Source organism: Osmia lignaria, chromosome 8 (genome assembly GCF_051020975.1).
Source record: "Osmia lignaria lignaria isolate PbOS001 chromosome 8, iyOsmLign1, whole genome shotgun sequence".
Taxonomy (NCBI): domain Eukaryota; kingdom Metazoa; phylum Arthropoda; class Insecta; order Hymenoptera; family Megachilidae; genus Osmia; species Osmia lignaria.
This window is the reverse complement of record NC_135039.1, coordinates 14244766-14264701: the sequence shown is the minus strand read 5'-3', so window position 1 is coordinate 14264701 and position 19936 is coordinate 14244766. Positions and strand designations below refer to the sequence as shown.

The 19936-nt window shown below is 35.7% G+C and overlaps 1 protein-coding gene across 1 annotated transcript in view; it reads left to right on the top strand.

The window, feature by feature from the left end:
- The first annotated feature begins 326 nt into the window (after positions 1 to 326).
- The window catches only part of dnc (phosphodiesterase dunce), a 194457-nt gene continuing 174847 nt past the window's right edge, over positions 327 to 19936 (top strand). The window contains exon 1 of the mRNA XM_076689540.1: positions 327 to 577. Within this exon, the coding sequence (XP_076545655.1) occupies positions 342 to 577 (236 nt within the window). The 5' untranslated portion in view covers positions 327 to 341. The remainder of the gene's footprint in view (positions 578 to 19936) is intronic.

Sequence of the window (19936 nt, the reverse complement as noted above, 5' to 3'; positions counted from 1 at the left end):
CATAGAAGATAATTAAACGAGGAAAAAGTATGAGAAAGCTTGATTTCCCCTAATTACGGTGAAACGAAATTCCACGATAAGAAGAGTAAAAGAAGACACAACATCCCTCGTCAGTAGTTTTCGCATCGATTCGTGGAATTCCTGACGGGAATAGGGAAGAAACTTTCAGAAGGACTGTGTTTTGTAAAAGAGAAAACGTTAAAGAAGGAAAAGAACTTTGGTGTAAAAGTTGATTCCCACGAGGGAAAGTGTCGGTTACTTTCTACCCCTTGTCGAAGGGTTCTTCTTCTCTTTTTCTCGTTGGTTTTCTGTGAGCAATAGAGGAAACGCGACGAGAAAAAATGATGAAGTGCGACGACAGAAAACGCGAAATGTTTTCGAGACGCGCGTGTAGCGAAAGCGGCCCTCATCCGGGTATACCAGGTACCGGAAGCGGCCCTGGCGGCGGCGGTGGTCATCTCTGGGGAAAAAGGAACCAGGGACGTACCTCGGCGCCTGTCGTGGGCCACGCTAGAGGACCTGCTATTATCCTTAGGACTAGAAGGAGCTGGCCTGTTGCACCGATGCACTGCAGAAGGTAGGATTTTTTGCTTTTTTTCCCAACAACTTGTGTTTAAATCAATTTTTTCATTAACTTAGTAATTAATATTGTTATGAACTTTATGTGTGGAAGGATAATTGAGTCAGATTAGCACAATATGGTCTAAAATAACATAAATAGTCAAATATACAATTGCTGAATAATTCGAAATGAAATCTTAAGTGCTAACTTTAACTGGATTTACACGTGGACGCAGAAGACACGATGCGACCATTGTCCCGAACGTCCCTTTTCTCTAAGCCATCGATTTCTCGTTCGGTTCCTCGGTTGAACGCACACGTCCATGGCATTACGAAACTTAGAGCATTCGAACCTTGAGTTCGGGGATCGATAGAGTGGGAGCTGTTGCCCTCGAAAGCTTATAGGAAGAAAGCCCTCCATTTCCTTCTTTCTACGACGGTCGTATGCGATTAACGAGTCCCACCGACCGATTAAGCTTTATAATTATCTGAATTCTTTTCAGTCTTCGTTTTCCTCAATTTATTTTTAATTCGTAAATTTTTCATCATTACAAGTATACATAAATTCCTTTATTAGTATTCTACATTCATAGCCATAGGGTTCGTTTGTTGCTTGATAGTGATATTCACGTTGAAATGGTTGAAATACAGAATAGCATATCAATCTACCCATATTACAGTCAGAAGTTCATTAGAAGCCTTTGAAGTTATGCAACCATCCTTCTGAAATTATGCAACTAGCTCGGACACGAATGCACCTAACATAATAATCAAAATTAGCGAAATATCTGATTAAATGGCTGATATTCCAGCTGGCTAGGATGAATATTTGCCACATGTGGCCGGAAACATAATCTTTGTTTCGATTTTTGCACCCGTGCGTGACATTTTCTAATTCGTCGGACAAATCGATGGCTCGTTAACCGCAAACCACACCTCCTCATCGATTATGGGGATCGTACTGCCGTGATTAGCGGCAGTTACATTTCTGTTATTTTCTCTTCCTCCATTTTTTTCATACGGATTACACTCGTCGATGAAATGAACAGCCTTGGGAATCTGTTCGAACGTTTCCTGGACGATTAATTTCGACGAACAGCTGTGAAGGATACGACCGAGCCTTTGGTTGTCAGAGTACGTCTGTGGGGAATTAATTGGGGGAGATAGAGAGAAGTTGGAAATGAATTTGTGAGGTTGCTGTTGAGTCTTTGTACGTGTTAGATAACTTCTGACACATTGATCTACAGGTAGGAATAAGAAAGCATTGGATCATAAAGATAGATTTGACCCTGTTTTATTCTTGCATAACAAGTAGCTTCATTTTTATCTTATAGTATTATACTTTATTATTTGAAAATTTTCATTTTACTTTGCTCTGTTCGAATAACGGCACTGGCAAGATAAAAACACGACGTAGAAATTAATAGATAATCTGATCAAATGAAAAGTTCAACAGCAAAGAGATTCGTTTACGGGGGATGTACGTGAAAAGCTCGCACGTCTCGCATGGTTTGTTGAATTTCTCGTTTCCATAGGAAGAGTTAAGAAAAATATGAGAAGACTCTCATTCCTTACCGCCCCCGTTACTGTTAAATAACAGGTTATATCGAAGAAGAAGAACGCGCCTTTCGCCGGGAAGTCGGTACCTCGAGGTCTCTTGACTTGCACTAATGGATTTTTGACGGGAACGCTGGAAAATGTGTTTACGTTCCATAGAGATACAACGACGTATCCGCGAAATGAAACTACCGGCTTGTGTACCGTACGACCCACTAGAATAATCCTTTGAGGATAGAGTAATTTTAAACTCAGCTAGTTATCTCTGTCCAATGTTATCTACCTTTATTTAAAGTGCATAATAGTTTTATTCTCAGGAGCAGGTGTTGCAGTTTCATTATTAGTATGCATGTACTGCGATTTGTTCCGGGAAATGAGAAACTTACTATTTATACTTTCATAATTAATGTATGTATTCAGTGTATGATAAATTGCTGTGGTCAGAGTGGTGCTGCAGGGACAGTGAAGCCATACGTAATCAAACAAGTAGGATTGAGTAGGGGGTAGTTAGATAAGTAGGTAGAGTACAGGCAAGTAGAATGGGGTAGTTAGTAGCCGGACAAGTAGATAAGGATAGGTGGCCAGAGAAGTAAAATGGAGCCATAGTTAAGTGAAATAATAGAAAACTGCAGAAATACAATAGGCAAGTAGAATAGGACCATAACTAATGAGAGAAATGGAGCGAGGTCGTAGTCGTAGATAATCAGACAAGTAGAAAAAGTGCATACTGCCACCACATAGATCTTGAATGTAGAAACTTTTCACTTTGTTATTCAAATTTTATTCACACTTTCACATTGTTCTTCCTATCGATTAAATGACGCAGCTTCGTCTAATTCATTTGCAGGCACTGTTGCATAACTGTTTTATAATGAACTCCCTGACGCAAACACTTTGCAGAATGAACCTTTGACACACTTTATTCCAATGCCTTATTATTATCGTATAACTTATATCTAATTTGCAAATGATGTTCAATCTCATAACGAGATAATCGCAAAAAGGGAATCCTGAATCAGCAGGATCTTTGTATCTTGTTTCTTCGTTCAAGTGGATGAGTCCACTGCTTAGTCAGACACTTTTTCTAGCTGTCTTACTCGAACCTTCACATTACGTTTTCATTTTTGTAATTTTCCAATATTTAATTGTTTAAAAGTACGATGATAAATATTTCTCAATTAACGATTTTATAAAGAAGAAATTTATTCAAGGGATTCGAAAAATTCCAAAAACTCGTATAATTATTTCCTGGCGTAGAAAATCGATAAACGGAACCGTCTGCTCTGCACGTTTGCTTCAAGTGTCGAAGAATGGGAAGTCGGAGGAACGAACAAGTGCATTTAAATGGGGACGAGGCACTTTCAATCCGCGTGACATGCGATTTTATTCGAATCTACGGGGTCGATCTTGATCATCGTGAAAAGCTATCGTGTCGCCGATAATAATTTCAGGAACGTGCGCACGTTCCTGGAATTTCGAGCGGAACGAAGATATAGCTAGGTGGAACGTTGCTTCGTCGTTTTGCTTCAGCGAGAAAGAAAATGGAAGCCAACCGTTGGCTCCGTTTAAATTCCGGATAGGGTGATAGTATTTGAAACGATTCCTATGGCGAAAATAATCGAAAAATGGGTGAGGGCGAAAAATAGTCAGACAAGTAGATTGGGACAAGTAGTGAGGGGTAGCCATTGGTCAGGCAAGTAGAATAGAACAGTGATTTGTCAGACAAGTAGATTATCCCACTAGATGATCAGACAAGTATGACGTCAACTACTTTCAGCAAAGCTGCTGTAATCAGAAACTTTTATTTCTGTTCAAAATCACCGACCCAAAGTAACTTTTTCGTTTTTTTACTAAAAATCGCGTATGAAACCTGGTAAAAAGTTTCAAAGAATAACTAAAACAATTCTTCTTACTTTCACGTTGCCTGAAATCCCATGACAAAATGAGACCGACAGTAGCTCGTTGAAGGCTGAATTCAATTCCCAGAAGATTTCACGTGATAAAATTACTCGATCGCTCCTGCTTGAGCGGGAAGTTCAAATAAAAAGAGGTTATTATGCAAGAAGTCGTATGAGAAATGAGGTACCATTTATCCGATGACTGAACATTTTTCGTTTCCTTTGCCATGTCTGTCCCTTGTACGGTTCTTCAATATATCATACATTCTTTTCAATTCGTTTGCTTAGTCATTGTATTGTATGAATTCTATTTTTCATTACATTACGTACCGTTTTCTTGGGGTCGTCCTGACTCGTATAAAAATTTAACGAATGAGCATGCTAAATTAGATTGATTCTTCTGTACTCGATTTTCAATCACGTCTGATTGATTTGACCTTTTTAGAACAAGCAAATCGTATCTTTAAATAAAGTATTCAAATTGTAAAAATAAAAGACACTTCAATCTTTCAGTACTTTCTTCTTTCAATCGAGAAATAAAGTCCAATTAGCCAAGAGAGATGATTATTCGAAGCAGGACACCCCTCGTCTCAACGACTCATCAATATTAAACAATTCTTCAAGATACTGCATTAAAAACAGTTTTTCTTTTTCATGGCCTGGCTGCCCTCCCTTAATTGGCAAATCCTCTAGTAAACTTTTTCAATACATACAGAATCAGACATCAACTTCAGGATATTAAAGTACGAACAACAGGTAATATCGATTCGCAGCTTCTATAGAAGTGTGCTAAGCATCAGGATACGACTGGACTTATAGATGCTCGAACGTGATCTCTTTTAACCGAGTTTATTAGAACTGATGACACTATTTCCATGAAATGGGTTGTCAGTACTGCTAATTACACATGTGTTCATATTTTGAAAAAAAAGGTTGGAAGGAAATTAAAATGAAAAATTAAATCATATAATATTTATAAATTATTAACACAATTATTGTGAAGTGTTTAATTGAAAAATTCTTCAAAAATCAATTCTGAAATTTCTTTTCAAATTATACGATTCATTGACTCGTTCAAAAATCACTGATCGCTTCCTTTGTCAGCCGTTTGATTATTTTTCGCACGTATCAGTGACGATCGTGAATATTCATGGTAAGGTATGGTTACATTCTCATCGTTACAGTTTCATCTCTGATCCAGATTCAATAAAATCCCTTTTTTTTCCTGTTCGGTTCAATCGGAAGTGCCCGTTGCACGGAATACCGGACATAATAAATCGATGTTGTCCATTCGATTGGACCAATTGCGAAAACAGAAGGGAAATCAAGCGTCCGATATTTTGAAAGCTTTTTGCTTCGGGAAATGCATCGACCGCTGTTTGCATATTTTGATTGAATCGAATACTGCGTATCACCTATTTTCACAAAATCCCTAGAATTACAATATTTTTCATTTGAATTCCAAAGTAGCTTAAGAGAATTTAATCTATATGTTGAATAACAATTTTATAGAAATTTTTTAACATTTTTATAAGCATAGAAAATAAAGAATTTTAAATAAATTCATGATTGTAAATTTTCGTTGCATTGAAATTAAAGAAAATATTCAATTACATATTTTCGTATAGTTTCAAAAATTGTTCGCGTATTTGAAATGATAATCTTCATTTACATTTGTATCGCCGTTTCAGAATGAAACGACCCAGATAAAAGTTGTCTCGAAGGAGACCTTTGCTTCCTTCTTTGGATATGGAAATATTTTCCCATACACGAGCAATTATGACGTTTATGAACGATTTTCACGGGAAAAATTGAAAAGGTTACTTTGCAAACTCTATTCGTAGAACGTATAGTTGAACATTTGTTTCCAATAAACTGTTACTTCGTGTAGGTACATCGTGAAAGGAAAGAAGTGTACCTTAATATTTAAAAAGCATCTGTCAACTTTCATTTGCAGGAGTGCTTTTATTAAAAAAAAATTTCATTCGAGACATCTTGTGCTCCATTTAAAGGCATGCAACACTTGTCTGACCCATTTCTCTTCAGGAATAATGGTATTCGTATAAAACAAGATGGTAATTTTTAAATATTCGATTCAGACATCTCGATAAGAACCATCTGTTACATATTTAAATAAAAATATTGTTAATTACTTTAATCTCGTTCAAAGCAAATTTCAATATTCATTAAAAATACAGAACTTGGCAGGTTCATTGTCTTGTCTTCCATGCACAGACTCAAAGGATTGTAATCAGTTTTCACATTTTGTTGTTAAATATTTAATTAAGTCTATGATCGATACTTTCTATATCATGTATTTCATTCCAAAGCAAAATAAGCCTCATTTCCTTTCAACAGCGATATATGACGACTATCATAGAAAATACGACCAATTTTTTTTCATCTTCAGAAATAAAATTGGTGTTTCAGACAAGAACGAAGCACCATTTGTCGGAAATAAGTCGTGTGAAGTGAGCGAAACGATTCGAATTCGGATTTCACTTCATTGAACAGCTACTCGAGTCGAACATTCCCTTTAGGAGGAATGTTGGCTCGATTGTTTTCCTCGTTCTCGACTAGCTACGAGAATGTTTCGTGGTCAGAACATCGTGGATTGCCGGGGATAAAATGGTGAAATAAAGTAGAAATGGGGATCGTTGATGGGGAAAACTGAGCACGAAAAAGTGGTGAACGTAATTTTTTCCCTTTTACCTCGTTTTTTTCGGTATAATTTATCTCGTTCCCCAATTTACCTCTTTCGCTGTGTTTTTATTTGATTTACTGCAAATTGTGTAATGTTTACGAATTGAACGAGATAAAAATTATTGAACGAACGTTTGATTTTTACAGACGGATACCTTGATGAAGATGTGATTTATTTATTTTCATTTTATGATAGAATTCATGGTGCACCCTCGCATTAATTAAGAAATAAAATGTGTGGATATAATTACACGATATATACGCACATAAAGTTTGTCGATTTAATAATGATTTGTGGAGAAATTTTTTCCAACGGCACGTACTTTAATTCCCTACTGACGATATATCACTTGGGATTTCGTAATCCGCATGAAGGAGCAATTCATTCATTTCCTTCTTTGCGTTTTATTAACTCGTTTATTAAAACGAATGCACCGCTTGACAGGAATTAAAATTAACTTTCAAGCTGTGAAGTGAAACTCTAGTGGTAACTGGAGAATAAATAATTTCGAAGAAAAATTAAAAACTCCTCGCTAGATTGAAATTTTAATATGAAATTAATTTGAACGGAGATATATTGCGTACAGAAAACTTGATTTTATAAAGTGACTTCAAAGTGAGATAAAATAAAAAATCAGAAAATCGTGGGTGGACGAAATAATTGACAGAATTTATGAAATATTCAATGAATTCTATCGTACGTGACTTGATCAAACAAACGTCTTTGTTCACAGTTTTGTCACGTTTGCAAAACCGATACTTGGTAATTTGATTTGCTCTTTATCCTGCCAACTAGAACCAATCCTATTTGTACGTCCTTAGATTGGCTCGCGACCTACTTCCTTGATATTTGGACAAGCCTTGAGAAAGTTTGTCTTCAGAAAGGCTTTCCAGAAAGAAAGAACACCTTCATCAATAGCAATCATTGTTAGGCAATAAATCTCTTAATGCTTTGCAAAAGTGATGTCTATTCTAGAAAACAGGTATTGATTGAGATATAATAGATTTTTTAAAAGGAAATGTAAAATGAATGAAATGGCATCATTGTTAGATAAGTCAGACAAGTAGAGTGCCACAGTGAATGGTCAGACAAGCAGAGTAGCACAGTGAGTGGTTAGACAAGTAGAGTAGCACAGTGAATGGTCAGACAAGTAGAGCAGCACAGTGAATGGTCGGGCAAGTAGAGCAGCACAGTGAATGGTCAGGCAAGTAGAGTAGCACAGTGAATGGTCAGACAAGTAGAGTAGCACAGTGAATGGTCAGACAAGTAGAGTAGCACAGTGAATGGTCAGACAAGTGGATAAGTACCGTAGATGGTCAGACAAGTAGATAAGATCGAATCCACTGCAAAATGCAGGTCTCGGCAATTAAGCTGAATTTGGCACGAAACAGGACGCCAATTAATTCCAGCTTACAACCGTTCGTAGTTTTACCGTCGCGTTTTAATGTGTCATCGGTTGGACAGGTGCAATTAACGTGGCGAAATCGATACAACTCGTCGGGATAGTTCAACCTGTCGCAACCCCCGATGAACCAGACTAACTCTATTTCCAACCCAAAGGACACGTTCTAATTACATTTAAATTGTTACTTGAAATACGTACTTGCTCAGGTGAGGAAATCAATTCGTACAACACGACAACGAAGCTTATAGTTCCCAAGGTTAAGTTTCCCTTAATAAAGTCTGACATTTGCGTTGTTCTAACCTCATCATACCTTGTCAACTTAATTTTCGTCATCCTGTCCACACTTTTCCATTTCGACACTATTTATCCAAGGCTGGTTTGATGAAGTCCAACTTGGACACTGCTTAATGACCTGGAAATTCATTACCCATGTGTTAACACACAGGGTTGGTATTGTCCTCAGTACCGTAACAAGCAGTGGTTGTAATAACCAAGGGTGACTGAACGATCTAGAACGAGCGTTGATTAAATATTTGACCCAGGTCAGCTACGTGACATCGGTAAATCATTGAGTCCAGCTTCTATCAGGGGCATTTCATCGTAGAATCGTCCTTGTTGTCGATGGAGCTTGGTTACCCAAAGAGGCAACAACCAGTAAAATCCATTGGGTAAATTAAATCATCTTGTGTACGTTTTTAGACTTTGATTGTTGAGTATCATTTTGATGATTGAACAGCAATCTGTTCTGATCCAGAAGATTAAACTTAAGTAAATCCTTAATAGAAGGCTTAATACAAGGTTCAAGCTTGCAATTACAAGGTCCTATGCAAATGTGGGCGTTGGTGTGATCATACATACATGATAAAACCCTAGGGAATCTCAGGGTAAGCGGTGAAACGTAGAGTATGTCACGTATCCTGTAACAGATTCTTCTGATGGGCGGATGCTCTAAGTGTTGAAGAAGATTTAAACAAAATTAGAGAATGAAAATATTCCTAATTGTAAAAGCTTCAAATCATAATAATATCAAATTGAATTGAAATTACTGATAACAAAGTTTCTGACTAAAAGGTTGTTGAGTTGTTAGGAGCTTATATCAAGTACTTAAACTAGTACCTTAAAAACATAAGCTGATCAGGAGCTTAAACTAAGGGATTATGTATACATAATAAGGATTTACTCCTTCCAGGAGCTTAAATGTAATCAAAACATCTTAAGAATCCATTTTGTAAAATATTTTTCATTATTAATGGCCTGTAAGGTAGCTCGACCCTTACTTTGAAAATATTTCAAGCTACCATCTTTATAAACCTTAGGGTCAAGCCTTAGGGTCTAGGGTCAAATACTTCGTTTCCTTTCACTGAAACACTCCACTAGATTCCACCATATAAATGCCATATGCTCACCCAGAGGCGTAAATTTAGAAGGCAATAAAAGAAGGGTTACTGGTCATTTTCCAAATATCTTCGGCTGTCGTTAACCAAAAGGAAACTTTCTCACGGAAAAATTTCTTATCTTCTCTTTCTGAAAAACTTTCAATTGGGTCATGGTTAAGTCGGCTTCCTATGGCTGTAGATGTTGGCAATATTACGTGAGTTTACTATAAATGGAGGCAATGTAACTAGAGTCTGCTATAAATGGAGGCAATTTAATGAGTGTACTATTTCATACATTTCATAGGACCTGGCTATACCACACTAAGGTTAACATAAACTCACTATTCTGAATAGAAACATTCATTTTATGAGGTATGTCTGTCACCTTGACGGTAACAAGAGACGATCTTGGGTAAAATTTCGTGCGACACGAGACTCGTCCCATGCGATCAATTCTTAACGGAGCGTTTACAGTACACCTGTGTGTACACGTTCACCTGGTGGCAGGTTGATGACTGCCGTATAACAGGTCGATACGAAGCCGTAACTGCATTGCAGACCCACCAGCCAACCTATTCCACAAATCGAACGAATGCTTTTTTTTTTTCTTTTCATCGCGAGTACGATTTCATACCTACCCCTTTTAAGGGGGGTTGAGTTACCTTGGAAGTTTCAGTATGATATGTAGCTTCTACGAATGGTTAGATTATGTTTCCAGTATGGAACGAAATGGTTTGCAGAAAATATAAAAATTGCTTTTAGATTTATTTAATAAACGAAACTTTATGATTTTGAATATTAATACATAAAGGAAGAAACAAAATGACAACCTAAGAGATAAAATTGTAGAGCCTTACACTTGATGATGGCCTTTGAAATAAAATTTATTGTTGTCCAATTGAATTTTGAACCAAGAATAAATTGGCTTTTGAAAATTAGCTGAACAAGTTTTCTAACAAGAAACACTTTTCAGGATTTAAAGTCACGAGGTGGTATTAATTCCTTTGAAATTGTGCCCTTTGAAGAAAATCTCTTCACTATGTAGCCACTTCACAGTCAGTTAAGCTATTGAAGCTTGCCAGGACTGAAATTATTCAGAACCATTCGAAATGTTGAATTTAAGATCATCAGAACCGTTGAAACTATTGAGACCAACGGAGTTAGTGAAACCACCGATTTCATGAAGGGTTTGAGATCAATGAAGCTGCCAAGTTTCATTCACGAGTGTTCTATATCTTATATAATTTTAAACTACCAATTTTATCTTCTTCCCAGTAAAGTCAACAATATGTATTTGTGGAATAGTTAATAATTTCGATGACAGCAATAATCAGTAACATGTCAGATGAATACTATAGCTGACAGTAATGTTCAGAAGTTGAATATTAATCCCTTTGAACCATTTATTACGGACGTTTGGTTAACACGTTAATTGCCACAGTGCAAATGGACATCTGTAGTAAGCCACGTTAAAATACCATTTATCAATAATTTTGCTAATTATTAGTTTGCACGAAATTGGAGATCCTCATGACAATCAACGTGTTAAATTTAGTAATTGATTTAATTTATTTTGACCTGTCCTAACGAATATTAAAATGAATTATTTGTTACTTAAAAATATAGCCACCTTTCATAATTTCCTTAATTATGCACAGTATATAAAACGATTATAATTACAACGATGCATTATTAATTGTAATGTGGACGTAATGAAATTGATATTCCCAAAATTGTGATTAAAATTTCGCATAGCAACTGAATTTATCCACAATTATTCAACCGAATTTCAACAAGTTCATATTACTGAAACCTGGTTGTTCCCCTCATCGTTAACGTTAACAAGCCTGGCGCCCAAGTGTTAATTAGCACTAATTAACGGTGAAGTAACGAAAAGAGATTCAGAAGAAAAATTAATAATTTCTTTATTTCTAGTTGATGTTGATCGATTCGACATTTAGGTGCTTAAATTTAGCTCCTATGTTCGTTTTAATCGATTAAAAGTTTAATTTCAATTTAGTAAAAGAAAAATAAAATGAAAAATTTAGCTCCAAAAATTTTTTCTGGTAACATTTCTAGGGAATTTTACATTCAACCCTATAAAATATCTAGGGTAAATTCGCAAGATACAGTAGAATTCTGTTTTACCCTGATGCCGGTACAGGAGTTTTCTGTCCATGGTAAAGAAGCTATGTTACAAGATTGTTTCTAATTTCTGAAAGATTTCTATGCCATCGACTTTTGATAAAAGGGAACTGTTAACTAACTTTTTATTTTTGTTTTGTTTCAGGTAAGTCATGCATGTGATTACTATACACCTGTTGGGACTGTTTCAGTCTTCAAATAAGGTGAGTTTGCACGTTAAATTATTTTAATAAATTGAATTTGTTTTCTAAAATACGAATAATGTCATAGACGAGGTACGAATTATAGGAATTCGTGTCTCACGATCTGAAATACCGACGTAGCTTAAAACCCTAGTTTTGTCAGTCGTTTTGTTACGCTATCCATGATTCAGGTCGGTGATTTTAGGAACTACACCAGCCAAAACGATCCAGGATGGTAAAGTAGTACCTCGGCTGTATCCGTTATATTATATACGGTTTGCGCCACCTATACGATGGCAGAATTAAATTTTCAAGGTGTGATAGAGGGCGCTGGAGGTTCCTTCTGGGTCCAATTTAAAGATAGTTCAGGAACTTCACAGTAGGTGATATTAGAATCACTAGAAACTGTGAGTTAGAAAAGATGAACGCCATCTTTTTTATCAAATTGAATCCACGTTAAATTTCTTAAAAATTTTTTGGAAGATCTAAAGATGTAAGAGTTATTCAAAAAGAGACAAATTATCATTAAAAAAAAAAAAGTGTTGGGAACCAAGGATTTGAACGGTGGATCTCTAGATTGCGAATTGTATGTGTAAGTTTGTCATACTTCAGAATGTAAGGAATAACTAACTGTAATTGTTAATATCTTTTAAACAATTAGCCGTCTGCCCCCAAAAGAGGGTAAGGCGTGTTCAGCTCGACGAGCTCTACAAGCTGGTAAAGTGTCATTAATAAGTAAGTGTAACACTTGGGTAGTTATCCTTGTTAGTCTGAGCCTTTAATTTAATAAATAAAAGGAAATAAGTGAATTCAGTATTATAAAATGTCCTGTTATAATGTATGTAATAGGAAAAAATCTTTAATGCAGAATCAGTAATTGAATGGTTTTGATTAAGAGTAGTTAGTAATCGTATCATTCGTAATATTACTACTGTTAAAGCTCCCAAGCAGAATCCCTAGGGATAGTTTCAACGTTAATCCCGGCTTATCTTCCGGTTGGAAGAATCGAATGATGGGAAAGAGCATCGTCGATATTAGCGGCTAATATCGCTTCGGGTATCAATTTCTCGGCTACTTTTTTCATTTCCGGGAACAAATCGACAATTTTCATGGTGATCCCCAGACGTGTAATTTTCCACTAAACCATTAAAGGAATTTCTTTTGTATCTAAAAACTATTGATTTTTAAAATTCTATAGCTTATTTTTTACTCTTTGAATCTGAAGAAAGTTTTGTGCTCCACGAGCATCGATACGAGCACCTTCCTAACTTATAGGGGACAGTTTATTATACTTGAAGAAGAGTAGGTAAATTCATACTTCATGTATTCTTTCAAAGCAAAAAGAAAGATCTCCATATCTTCTTTTTTAAAAATCAATTTCATCCCTGATCGACCTCCTCTTACTAAAAACTACCCCGTAGAAAAAAAAACCCCAATCGTATAAGCATTTCAGCGAAAAAACGTCGAACTCTGTTCGAACATAAAAAAAAAACAGAGTGGAGGGTAAACTTCATAGCACCATTTGTTCGTCTTCTAGTATCATGCGAGGGTGGAAAGCAGGATAAAAGGTAGAAAGTAATTCAAATCCATAGTGGGTGAATACTACGGGGTAACCATTAGTCTGTAGACAGTAGAAGGGTCGAAGAACGAGAAACAAGAGGGATGAAAGGGGGATACAGGGGTGTATAACCGCAGCAGTGGCAGGGTTAAAAGCAACAGGCAGCCAATCAATAACCGACCTTCTGGCTGGGCTACAACTTCACTAACTTAACCACGTACACCGGTCGCCATGGTGTTTATCATTAATTTTTTATGGTGTCTTCAAGTTTATACCGACAAGGGTGGATGTTCACCCCTATTCACCTGATAAGCACGAAAATATGTGTTTCCATTATTTAGTATTTATTGCACGGCAACTTGCGATTGATTATCGTTTACTGCACCATTTTTTCATCAAAAGAAGACCATTTATTTAGGAAAAAGTAAATCTCTTTGGAAAAGGAGGAAAATCCCTCGAAAGAAAAGTTACCCTTCACAAAGAATAGACCCATTCACGAAAGAAGCTTAAGTTCCACCCTCGATAACTCACCCCCCGTATCCCTTATCATCACCAGTGACCGGTACCAGCATAAGGATCTTACGAAGTTAATGACTTTCGTGTGAGAAAGTATTATATGATAAGGGTAGATATTCGAGGGTGAAACTTCATAGGATGAAATCCACCCCTTTACAAAAATTCCAAGCTGAGATTTGTTCTTAATTTCAGATGAAGAGCTCTGAAACAAGGATTTTAACCTAAAGTTAAATGTGTAATTTTTAAACAAAAGAGTTTCATATACTGAAAGGATCATTGTAAAATTTAGAAAACAAAAATGATATGAAGTTAGAATGAAGAATATATAAATTTATTTGCCGTCTGTGAGGTGTAATGTTTTCGTTCCATTAACGCGATCAAAGAATTGTCAAGACAAAGTTAAATTAACTTTGCTCGAGTTCCACACTTGGCAAACTCCTGTGTCTAACTAATGGTCTTTGTCACGCAGCTGTCTTCATTGTAGCAAACTATTAAATTAGTTCGAATGCGATGTCAACCTCTCCCTGTTGTAACAATACCTCTTTGAAAATAATCGTGCTCGCGTGGTATGTCAGGCAATTATTTATCAATTTCTAAAATTACTCATACTTCTAATTCGTTTTTGCTAATTTGAAGCTGTACTTCATTCAAATGAAGAGGAGGAATATTGGCAATTTTTTTTATTCGAATCAATTTTTGATTTCGCAAAATATTACCGTGTGACCGAATTCAGTGGTATTCGGATGTGGTTCCTCATTAATTCGCGATTATTAGTGGCGAACCGAGGACGAAAGGCAAACCGCGCAAGCGTTTCCTCCTATATCGACCCTCGACCGTCTCTTCGAGCTCCTCTTTCATAGGATACAAGCCTCGTTGTCTCGATTGTACGATTTGCTAACGATTAATGCAGCATTCGAACACTGAGAACATGCAGCTTGAACTGTTTGCCTATTGTGAATCCATGAAATCTGATTAAATCAAAGCTGACGAAATATGATGGGATAATATCGTGATAACACACGAATAAGATTATTTTTATCAAAGAACCCGGGCCAATAAAGACCCAAACCTAGAATGATGTCTATTAACATTAAATTTTAAAAAAGTGGACTTTAAAAATTAAATTATTTTTGTTTACTCGGTGATTTATAAAAATAAAAGTTATTGACTTTTACCAGGGATAAAATGAATTTTTTTTGGAATAATTGAGGGTTTTATTTGAATTTATGTCGCGTACTGTAACCAATGTCCTTTGATCATTGAAAATCGATATCGGTTGTCGCAATATTTGGTTAATTTGCAACTGTCGAACGCAAAACAAATATTGAACACGCGGCTGTCGATAATCGCTTCAGATTCTTTATTCGTCATAACGGGGTTGTTGTTTTATCACGCATGGACGAACCGACGTTCCGATGGAACAACCGAGTCGATCCCGCTGCATTATTACCATGATTTGCAAACGTTATAACGCTATTCAGTATTAATGCACATGTTTATGAACTTCGTTGTGTACCGTTGCATAAACTTATTTATTTTAAACTTTCTCATAATAATAAAAAAAAAAATAATTTTATTATTATGGAGGTAGAATTTGATATTTTTTTTTCATAAACAATTTTATTATTACCATACGTTATATGGAAGTAAAATATAATATTTTTTTTTTGAAAATAATTTCAATATTATCATTTTGTTTATATTTATCTGTTAAAATTTTTATCTCACAATAGCCTAAATAATTCATTTGAAATAAAAATTAAGTGAAATGAAGATATTAGGAAAGGTATTATAAATAAGCTTTTTCAAGATTTCATAACTTATGACGTGAATAAATAAAATTCACATCAACCATAAATGACTGCACGCAGACTATTGGATTATTGGAAATTCTCAGCCTCTAATTAAATTCAATCTATAGTCTACTAAATGAGAGAGAGAGTCAGAAAAGACTTGGCGAATATAGGCGTGAGAAACAGAGACAGACTGTTCTCGTTTGGTTCTTGTTGAGAGTGCATGCTTGGTTGGTGCATTAATGCATTATGTTTGCAGTCTTCCATATCAAAGAGGCTATTTATTTAGCATGTTGCATTACAGTGACATAATCGATTGCATTTTGTCCGAGACAGGGTTTTCTCGCTTCGTTGTTTCTCGTAAGGTTGCATTATAGGAGAAGAATTTGATTAATGTTCCCTGGATGTTTATAGAATTACGATCACGTCAAAAATATGCAAAATATATCCAATAACTTATGAATCATTTGTTTTCTAAATAAAATATTTAGAATTAAAAGAAACATAAATTTAGAGTACAGAAATTCAGTTTTGTTAAAAAGTCTGATCCCTTGTTCTCGATTTTCACGAGTTCGAGGAATTTCGATCGATCGAACGAGTGCACCCTTCCCTCCAATAGAACCGGAAACGAAGAGGTAATCGTCGTCGAAGTGCAATTCGAACGCCAGGAAGTTCACCCAGTCTCAATAAAACCACTCATCTTGTTTATTTTAACATGTAACAATTCCATTTTATGAAAGTTACAAAACAGTTAATAAAATGATATAGAAATCTGAAGCAATATTGTTCGTGGAAAAGATTGATATTAGTATTCAATTCTTCGACAGAAAATCCGTATTGCGCAATAAAAATTCTAGAGGATTTTATTTCTGAATAAAATTCTTCTCTATTTGCTTTATTCAGAGAATTGTAACTTGAAAAATATAAAAGAATCAAAAACTATCATCTTTTTAACGTTAAAATTGATTTTATTTTATTTTTCACTTAAATGAATATTAAAATACATATTTGTTCCGTATTCACTTCATATTTCAAACATATGTAATCCGAGTGTAAAATTAAATTGTTTGCAAACGTGGACGATTGAAAATCTGATTATCAATTTACTCAGGAATATTCAATAAAATATTCAATTTAAAGTTCGTCGGTATGATTTATATCTATTTTAACTGAATGTTTAATACTGTTGGAATATTTTCATGTATCTGTCAGTGTTTGTCAAAATCAGTATTGTATAATGCACATATTAGAACAATTGTGACACGTATGTTAATTATTTCATTTTAACAATTAATTGCATCAGCAGATAATTATTCTCTTTACAAATTTAATTTCCCCTATCGGTATTTAATTTGAAATTCACAGGAAGCTTTATCAATTAAATATTCATACAATTAATTCCCTAATTTTATTAAGCCCTTACATGTGCCAGGTTCAAACCTAGCACTGACATAATTTCCAAAGATTAATGGTAATCGAATCATTTTCAAACAGAAAATTGATGAAATGTCCATACATATGTAAATCAAGTTTGCAAGCTATCATGCTTCATTAAATTCTACCATTGTTCCTCATATAGGATAAGTCACCATAAAGTATCCATTGGGCCTCCATAGCGCTGTAGGATGACGACGAACACGCGAACTACTCCCGTGTAGCCCATCATTCATGTCATGTGACGAACGTGTCGCCTTTAAGTAGAACTGACAGACCTAATGACCAAGCTCCCGTCTATTACCCACTTGTGTGACGTACGAAATGATAGCACGGCTATCTGCTGCAAAGATTGGCACAATTTGCCTGAGCATCAGTGTATTTCCTCTGAAGGACACTGTTTTCTTTATGTAACGTTGTTATGTACCTAGCTGGACACGCATCACTTGGAGTGTACGAGATTCCAAGTTTTCACAAAATTAGATAAGTGACAAACATTGATTTCTGACAAATGTATAATAGGTGATTCAGAAATTAACCTAACCTTAAAAATAAGTTACCTGGGTTTTAAAGTGGGTTTAAAAGAATAAGGATTGAGTCTTCGCCTAAGTAAGTAGGCCCAAGATGGACCTGGTTTACGTCCCTACCCCATAACCCCTTAGAAATTATACCAATATTTGAAACAATGCAATTAAATACAAAAATGAATAAAAGTTAGGTTAGAATACTTCTAGTATTTTCGTACCATTTGTTAAGATGATGTTTGAATTAGAGTGAACTTTCAATCACAAACAGAATCGTCGTTTCGTTAAACGAATCGCAGGCAAAGTTATCCGGTTTAATTAGACCGGGCAAGACGGATTAATTAACTCGGTCCACTATCGATTTTCGACTTTGGTAAACGAACTGCGTGATAGGAATAATTAAATTGAGAATTTTGTACTGGCCCTTAGTTTCGTTATGGTTGCGAGGAAGATTCAGAATTTTATTAATTTTCTGAAAATCTGGAGAAACTATAAACTTTGCTTCCAAATAAATTAGCTTGAAAATTATCTGAAAATTATTTAGATAAACAATTAATATTTTATTTTATAATGGTATCAGTTTTCAAGTGTTAATTGAGACGATTAGTTTTTTGATACGACCCTGAGACGCTAAAGACATGCGCAGTGAGGAGATTCTTCAGGTTCTCAGAAGGAAAATTCTCATGGAATTTTCACAATAGCTTGTAACATAACTATAGTAATATTGCAAAATTGATTGGTACGCCGAGCCTCGTAAATTACATGCTTCTGTCATTTTTGCTGCTCGCTGAAAGTAAATCATAAAATTGATGTATGATGTAACGTGTTCGTAGTCATTTTAAATCCTCGTCGTTCTATTTGTATGAGAATCCACCTCTCTGGGATTAAAAATACGTACGTTTTATAAAGCAGAGAATTGATAATAAAAAATTGCATACACAGAGGGAAAAGGATAAAAAATTATTTACTAATTGCAGCTTTTACATTATTGCCAATATGGAAGGCAAGCACATCACAAAGATTTTACAAAATTATATTGATGAGAATCTAAAAAATAAGGACACAAGAATTGAAATTTCAATTGTGGGCATAATCACAAAAATTTTGTGACGCGGCATCACAAACACTTTGTGAAGCAACATTGCAAAAACGAGGATATTAAAGCAAAAACAAAATTAGAGACATCACAAATTCTTCATAAGAAGACCATCACAAAATCTCCAATAGATAAATTGAAACAATCCCAAAAGTGTTTGCATAATAAAACACCCATCATGAACTATATCCCCATTGTGAACTCATCCACTAAACTTTTCTCTAACAACGCCCAGTCTCACAATGGTGTCAGATAACGTAGGCGTCATTGCTGGTAGCCAGTAATGGCCAGTTCGCTGCAACGGCTGTTTTGCAAAAATTAGGTCAGCCCTACACACCCCACCATGCACACACGGTCACAAATCTCTCTGTTATATTTTCCAACAGCGCTGCTATTTGTTTAAAGAATCTCGGCGCGGAGATTTGTCTGTTTAATTTAGGAGAGCTCGGTCTCTGGAGGACTGGTAACGTTTCCCGACGTTGGCCAGCTTCCTGATATCCGTGCCGCCATGTTTGCTCTTTGTAACGTTTCCGTTTTCCTGCAAGCGAAATGTCTCCTGCTAGTGGGATTACGTTTATCTTCCTTCGTAACAATTCGCAGCAGACGTTAAAGAAAATGGAGATTTTTTGGATGAGATTTGGCAAATTGGAAGGATCAAGGACGTTGTTCAGCTCCCCTCCTGCCACCTCTATATCTATTTGTGTTTCTCTTCGGAACGATATGCACACGTTTTTGTAAGGTTCTAACAAGATTACTGGATTTAACTGGTAACTAAACCGGACCTAACCTTGTCGTAATCCAGACCACGTTTCGAGGGTTATTTTAGCTCTCGAATGAAGATTCACCCATTGTAACTCAGACTTAACCTAACTTAACCTACGCCATCATTTGATACTTCATTTGGTTCGAAAATAAACATCAACTAGCAATACGAGTACCAGTATGCGACATAAGAACAAGGATAACAAATCCATATCGAGTACTCAACAATTTATAAGTACTCAGATGTTTTTAATTCGAAATTTAAGGAATCAAGCATGCTTCCGCAATGCAGCTTAAATTAATCTGCGTCCAGCAGAGTGGAGGATGCACCTGTCAGATGACTTGATCGATCCATAGATGGGGGAGATCAACAAGAATCAAGAAAACAGAGGAAAGGCATGGAGTTGGCGACGTCGCGGTGCCAC